This window comes from Empidonax traillii, unplaced genomic scaffold, assembly GCF_003031625.1.
Source record: "Empidonax traillii isolate 1590-97213 ecotype Southwest subspecies unplaced genomic scaffold, ASM303162v1 scaffold138:size3245559, whole genome shotgun sequence".
NCBI classification, from domain to species: Eukaryota; Metazoa; Chordata; class Aves; order Passeriformes; family Tyrannidae; genus Empidonax; species Empidonax traillii.
The window spans coordinates 381,410-388,758 of NW_020955331.1; the positions used below are offsets into that span (position 1 = coordinate 381,410).

General features: G+C 53.3%; 1 protein-coding gene across 1 annotated transcript; it reads left to right on the forward strand.

Annotated features, from left to right (window-relative positions):
* Window positions 1–1,116: 1,116 nt before the first annotated feature.
* PDCD1 (programmed cell death 1) lies at window positions 1,117–6,856 on the forward strand. The gene is made up of 5 exons (XM_027884083.1): window positions 1,117–1,350; window positions 3,241–3,573; window positions 4,524–4,676; window positions 5,212–5,246; window positions 6,066–6,856. Exons 1-5 carry the CDS (start codon window positions 1,278–1,280, stop codon window positions 6,282–6,284), a joined length of 813 nt encoding a protein of 270 aa, XP_027739884.1. The 5' UTR covers window positions 1,117–1,277; the 3' UTR covers window positions 6,285–6,856.
* The last annotated feature ends 493 nt before the right edge of the window (window positions 6,857–7,349 follow it).

Sequence of the window (7,349 nt, forward strand, 5' to 3'; positions counted from 1 at the left end):
AGTGTTAGGTTAATGGTTTGACTTGATGATCTTAGACATCTTAATGATTGTATGATTCTATGATTCTATGAAATTAGGGGTGGCTCCTCCAGCCCACTCGCCTGCCAGGGCCATATTTGAAAGTGAGAGGTGAGCAAGCCTCAGCCCTGCAACTCATTTCTGAAAGCCTGGAAAATAATGAAATCATCATTAGAATCACATCCTTCACCCCAATTATTAATTTTCCCCTGACACTTTCCAAAATTGCGAGGCACTGAGGCTGTGTTTGAGAGAAGTGGAGGAGCTGCTTTCACCGCTGGTTATTTCCTATGCAAGTATTAGTCAGTGTGGTGAGCGGGGAACATCGATGGCGGAAAAATTACAGAAGCCTTCTGCAAATGTCACCCCAATAACAGCACCCTGGCCCTGGGCACCTGCCTTTGCTCTCTGCAAATCTGTTGTGAAAAAACACCCTGAAGGAGGCAAACCATCTCCTCCTTCTCCTTCTCCTTCTCCTTCTCCTTCTCCTTCTCCTTCTCCTTCTCCTTCTCCTTCTCCTTCTCCTTCTCCTTCTCCTTCTCCTTCTCCTTCTCCTTCTCCTTCTCCTTCTCCTTCTCCTTCTCCTTCTCCTTCTCCTTCTCCTTCTCCTTCTCCTTCTCCTTCTCCTTCTCCTCCTCCTTCTCCTCCTTCTCGTCCTCCTCCTTCTCCCTATTCTCCCATCCCATCCCAGTGGGAGCAGCCTACCAGTAGGTGCCCCATGGCTACCAGACTCTCCCTATCTATCCAGTCCTGCATGTCCCGCAACACTCCACTGCCTTGGGCACCTGTTGGGACTACCTGTGGGTGCCTGGGAACCCAAGACAGCTTCCACTTATGTGCCGGGCTTGGAGCTGAGGACCTGTCCCTTGTGGCCCCAGCCTGCTCCATCCCTGGAAGATTTCCCCAAAAAGGGTTCAGGCTCAGAGGTGCCTGTCTCTGCTGCTTGGTAGCTGTTTGCCTGCGTGGGAAAGCAAGGAGGGGAAGGGGCCAGGTATGGCTCAGCTGATTCCTGCCTCTGAGGGGAGGAAGCTGGGGGCGGGAGGCAGCCCGGGTTTCCCTCTGGGGGAGAGATGGGCACGTTTCATTTCCACCCAGCCCTTGCAGTGTACGACAGAGAACAAGCTGCTGCTGCGGGGAAGGAAGCACGGAGAGAGCCGGGGCCGGCACAGCACATACGGCACGGCACATCACGCCTGCCTGGGCAGGGGACCCACCACCTCGCCGTGACTCCAGGTGCCTTGAAGACGTCGTGGGGCAGCATGGAGGTGGCCCTGGCTGGCCTCTGTGCTGTCCTGCTCTTCTGCGGGCCCACGCTGGCCTGCTGCCGCCGGGGTAGGTACTGCAGTGTGGCGTGCTCGCTGGCTTGGCCCGTGTCATTTGTTGCTCTTGGAAAATGCCTAAAGGCTAGTCTAACTAACTAAGAATCTGGCATCAAGAAGGCAGAGATCCCAAGGCTTTTGGGTGCGTGCGGCTGAAACAATGGACATGGGGATGCTCGAAGCAGAAACGGGATTAACAGCTGGGGAAGGGGACACAGCCCACAGTGCTGACACCAGAGCTGTGTTGTGGCACAGTGACTGTAGTTAGGGTTTGGTGGGTTTGCCAGTGCCATGTGGGGTCTGGTGTTTTCTGTTCTGGCTCTCGTGGCTTCAGTCTGCGCCCTTGGGCTGCATCTCCTGTTTTGGACTTGACACTGAGGAAGCCAGAGTCCTTTCTCTGGCTGAAATTTGGGGAAGAAGGAGAGGTTGAGGGGAAGAGCAAGTGAAAGCCCTGGTGAAGTTGTGTTCCCCCTTCCTCCCAGCCTGACTCTTTCTTTGGTGGATTCGTGTGTTTTCTGTCCCGATGGTGGGTGCAGGGCTGGGCGTTCATTGGAGCAGATGTTACCTCTGGTGCTGGGAAGATGCAGGGAAAATGTAAACCCAGCATCTACTTTCAGATGTCCTCCGAACACTTCATTCATTGTTGGCACCAGCAATGGTAGAAGGCAAAGCCCTGGGCCTGCCAAATATTTCCTGTGAAACACAAAACGCTGCAAAATTCAAAACCTGCAAATTCAAAATACAAAACACTTCAAAAATTCCATCTCTTAGTGTGTGCGCTGCCACAGCCGGTGCTGCTGGTGGGAGCTGGGACACTTCCCTCCCTCCTCCTCTTTGGTCTCATCCCTCAATTCTCGTCCCAGTTTTCCATCTGATCTTGTATCTATTTGAGGAATCATCCAGGTTCGTTTTCTGGTTGATGACACTGAGATCGTGGTCCTACAGCCTCAGGCCAGAGCTGGAGGGAGAGGAGGGACTTTCTGGCTCTGCCTGCAAGCTCTGGGGCTGCTATTGGTGTTGATTTCTGAAAATGTGAATGCCTCTTCCCACTTTTTAGTGCTCTGAACAGAAATTAATGCAACAACTGCCACGTTCTGCTGTATAGGACTGGCTGAGCTGGAACAGTGTGTGCCTGTCCCATGTTCGCAGCATCCCCACTGCCTAGAGGGGTTGAACCTGAAAATGTGGTGAAGCAGCAGGGCTGGTGCTGAGAGCCAAGAGGCCTGTGGCTGTAGCTGACTGCCCTCTGTGCTGGGAGCAGCCTGGCAAGCCCATCTGGGACCCCCAGGGTGGAGGACATACAGTTTTGGGGACAGGCAGCTGGGAAGGGATGGCATTGTAAGCTCCAGGTTGCTCTGCCCTGTTAGGTGGTCTCAGGCTGGCAATAGCAAATACTGTGCCACGGTCAGCCCCTGCCTGCTCTGAGGTCCAAGCATGGTGCAGTGGGCAGAGCCAGAGTATCCCAGCAGGCAGCCAGGCGAGAGATAGGCTGCACCGCAAGGCACTGCCCCAACCCAGGACTCAGTCCCTCTGCTCACTTTTAGAGTCAGCATCAGCTGGAGGAAGGATGACTCGGACATTAAAATATAGCATAGATTTTGAAATAGTTTCAAAGTTTGTTTTCCCTGCTAGAGGTGTTCTGTGCTAATTTTAGGTAGCCCAGAATACAGCTTGCTTTGCTGAAACCACTTCACAGTACAGTTACTAACTCTGAGGGTCCCCTTCTACCCAGCAGGCAAACACTCAGGAGGGAAGAGACATGGACTGATGTACCTCCCTGTGACCCAGAGTGATGAAGTGGACTGGGCTTGCATCCCTGGCTCCTGCACAGGGGGTATAACTGTTTCTGAGATCTGTGCCTGCTGTAACCATGTCTGCACCTTGTTTCCTCTCTCCCAAACAGTGACTATCTTCCCATCAGTGTTGACTTTCCATGAGGGCGGCATAGCCACCTTCTCCTGCAATATCTCCACGGAGAGTGACTCTGGCTCAGAGTACAGCCTCAACTGGTACAAGGAGACCGACCACGGCCAAGGCCAAAAAATAGCTGAGATCGGCCCAAACAACCCCACGATGAAGACAGAGAAATACCGGCTCACCAATCACACTCCTGTCTTCAAGATCGAGATCCTGAACCTCCACCAGAATGACTCAGGCTCCTACTACTGTGGACTGATCACCTTATTTGAACCCAGTAAAGTGATGGAGAGCAAACGGTCCCAGCTGATGGTCACAGGTCAGGCTTGGGGCTGAGCTGATGGGTAGCACATTGTAGCTTCAGGGCTTAAGGCAGGCAGTACCCTGCTTGTGGAGGATCTGACATGGGTCAGGGGAGCATAGCCCTGCCCTTTCCCCTCTCCTTTGCATTCAGGGTTGAGGTCCAGGAACACAGGCTGATTTCCCTGTGAACACTGCATCTAGATGTGGTCCTGATGCAGGAGGTCTTCATCCTACTGGGGCTGTGTTGGGACAAGCAATTCTTACCCATTGATGGAGGCCTGAGACCAGTGTAGGGAACTGCCTTCATCCTTGAACAGCTCCTTTGGGGACAGGAATTGTGTTTGGGGTGATGACCAGGGCTCAGACGCCTCGAACAGCCAGTGTTGGTGTAGATCCTGACATTGCAAAATCATGCTCTGTGAGGGTCTGATAGTCCCATGGTGTGTGAGACCGAGATTTTGCAGCAGTCTCTGCCATACCCTTGCTTGACAGCAGAGGGGCTTTGTGGAGCTCAAGCTGGCCTTTTATAAAAAAGGAAAAACTCTGCAAAAGTCACTGTCTTCCACAACATCTCTTCCCAATGCGAGCTGACGTTGTACTGGCCCCAGGATGTGGACATGGCAGGGAGGCCTGGGGAAGCTGTGTCCTCCATGGGGCTCTGCTGAGCATGGGGTCATGGCACAGGACTGCCTGCAGGTGCAGAATGGAGCCCTGACCCTTTGCATCCCAACTCTCAGAGGTGTGGGATCATCTTCACCACCTGCAATGGGAAGGAATGGGACATATCCAAAACATCTCCCATGTCAGCCCAAAATCAGGGCCCCTGGAGGGATGGTGGGGCTGTGGCAGCCTGTCTGGGACTTAACCTGTTCTGAGGATGCTCCCCATGTTCCTCTGTTGCCTTTTACAAGAACTACAGAGATAATTTTCCACTCCTGACCTGCTGTTTTTGAATGGCTCTTGCAGCAGCTCCTGAGATGAATCCAACTGAGGAGCCAGAGACAGAGGAAGGCAACCCCTCAGACCACATCAAGGCCATGCTCCTGGGCATCCTGCTGCTGGCTGGGGCGGTTCTGCTGCTGATCTTTGGCTACCTCACCATCACGTACAGGAGAGGAGGTACGATCCTCCTGGGGGCCATGCAAACCCAGCCTGGGACAGGGATCAGCCAGATGTCTGCAGCTGCTTGGGGTGCATGGCCTGCTTCAACGTGCTAAACTCTGCTGTGACATATCCCTATGGAACAGATATCTCCATGCCTAGGGGAGATGGGTGCTTTGAGCCCTGCTTGCCCGTTGTAGAGCCCCCAGACCATGTACAGTGGCTCTACACCACTCATTGCTGTGGTGCCCCTTGCCCAGGCACCTTTGGAACATCTCACTGTCACCCTGCTGCAGCACAGGGCATCACCTCAGCCACTCCACAGGCACCCCAGAGGCTCTCACAGAGGGGTCCCCTGTATTCCATTAATTCAAATTAAACTCTGGACTGTGGGCTGATGTCTCACTTGTCCTTGTAATGCTCAGGGTGTTAGATGATCCTGAGCAGAGAAGGAAATGGTTGTGATGTCCAGTGCTTTCTAAGACAGGGGGCTGGGTCAGCTCATGCTGTTGTGGTAAACAAGCCTCTTCTAACCAAGTGTGTTACTTTGCAGATGTGCAGAAACCACCAAGTGAAAACATGCCAGCGGTGAGTTTTCCGCCTCTGTCGCCCTGCTGTGCTGCAGGGGAGCATTGTGGCATCGCTGGGGTGAGCAGGGTGCAGCGCCTCCCTTTATCAGCCCTTCACAAGCATCTTACTTCTCCTGTCTTCTCTGCTGCTCCTTGATCTTTTCTGCACAGCTACAACTGCTTTTCTGCACCTGCAGCACAACAGTCCCATCACAAAATCAAAAAAACTGCCCCAGAGGGGATGGGACTCTCTAGTCTAACCCCTCATCAAAGCAGGGCTATCTTTGACAGTGGATTGCATTACTGTAGAAAATGGGAGAATGTTTCCCCCCAATATATTAAGCTGAAATATATTTTGGTACATTTGGTGCCTGTTTTCTTCTCCTTTTTGCCAAGCACCTCCAGGAGGGATCTATCTCCATCTTCCCTCCTACACCACTAATTTGGTAGCAGTAGGTTCTGCTGCTCTCTCTCTTCTCTGGGCTGAGCAAACCCAGCCCCAGGCTCCTCTCATGCACACTTCAAGCCCAATGGAGAGGTGGGAAAAGGCTTCTAACATATCCCTGCCTCCCAGTGCATGACAGGGAGGGAACCCAGCCTGCCTGCAGAGGCAGAGAGCTGAGATGCACATGGCTTTGCAGTGAACTTAAGGCTCAAGACCTGGTTCCTCTGGGCACATGCTATCCCAGGTCTGTGCATCTTTCTGCTTTGTATCTCTCACCCTCCTGGTATGCCTCTGGCATACCTGATTCTGGCACTTGCTGTAAAAAAGGAGGCTTGTGCTGGGGATGGCGGGTACCTCTGGACATTGAATCACCACAGTGGGATTTCCTTGCAGAAGGAAGAGAAGCCCCCTGTGGTGTCGGTGTCCACTGTGGACTATGGTGTGCTGGAGTTTCAGAGGGATCAGTGCACTCACGTGATCCCTGAGACCCGGCCCGTTGACCAGACAGAATATGCCACCATCATCTTCCCAGAGGAGAAACCAGTCACACCAGAGCGGGGGAAGAAACGCCAGGATGAGAGAACTCGACAGCTGCACTCACAGCCCTGCTGAGGATCAGGATCCCTCCGCACCACAGTGTGGGCATGAACAGACTGCTCCGGTCCCTTGCTCCACTGCAGTTTGCAGTTGGGAAAAATCCAGCATATCAGGACTGAAAAAACAGAGATGCTGCTGCTGGAGTTGATATCAGACAGTCCTGGCCACGGTGTTATCGTGGCCGTGGGGTGGGTACCACAGGATGAGGAAGGTCCCTGCTGAGCTCCATGTGCTGCCTCTTCACTCAAGGCAGGGAGGATGGGCTGGGACAAAGCAGTGACACCAACAGGTCTGTCCCAAAGGCAATGTATGTCATGCCTCAGTTTTCTACCTCCACCCAGGGCTCTGCGGAGTGGCCCGGCTGCTTCACTTCCCCAGGTCTGACCCAACTAGCAAAGCATGACTGTTGGAGGTAATGCTGGAGGCCAGAGCTGGAGTGGATCCTGTGAGATACTGCTCATGGAATCCCAGGACTGAGGGCTTCTCCTTGCTCAGAACAGAGGCTGCCTTGTGTTCTGCTATTTAAAGAAACCCCTGGGAAGTGGGCAGGTGGTTTTCCTCCTTTCTCCAGGCACTATCCTTGTCTCCAAGAGTCCCTCCGACCACAGGTGGGAGTTGGATCTGGCGAGGGGGGTGAATAAAGGGTTTTGCATGAGGGGAGTTTGTTCACTTGTGATGGCAAGTGCGTGGGCAGGCAAATAACGGCTCTTGCAGTGCAGGCGAGAGCTGGGAGATAGCGGCATCTGTTGTGGTTCCTGGGCCTCTCCGTGAGTTATGCAAGCTGCTCTTCCACAAAGCTGCTCTTAATAATTTAAGAGGCTGATGCTCTTTTTCCTCCTGCCCCTGTCTGAGCTGGTCACTCAGGCACAGCTGCAAAACCAGGACTGTCCCTTACCATGCTTGTCTTGGGACACTCACTCAGCCCTTGGGGATATGCATGCTTGCTGTGCCAAGGGTCTGGCTGCCATAAGCCAGGGCAAAGCTCACAGCATGTTGCTCAGTGCAGCTTTCTGTCTTCAAAGTTCCACTTTCCCTCTTAAAAGAGGTGCCAGGGCTGTGCTGCCTGCTAGAAACTAGAGT

What these genes read in the sequence shown, in the direction of transcription:
- PDCD1 (XM_027884083.1), top strand. Translation starts at nt 1,278, where the DNA reads ATGGAGGTGGCCCTGGCTGGCCTCTGTGCTGTCCTGCTCTTCTGCGGG. An exon ending in GCTGGCCTGCTGCCGCCGGG is followed by an intron (nt 1,351 to 3,240) that starts GTAGGTACTGCA and finishes TCTCCCAAACAG; the next exon opens with TGACTATCTTCCCATCAGTG. An exon ending in CAAGTGAAAACATGCCAGCG is followed by an intron (nt 5,247 to 6,065) that starts GTGAGTTTTCCG and finishes ATTTCCTTGCAG; the next exon opens with AAGGAAGAGAAGCCCCCTGT.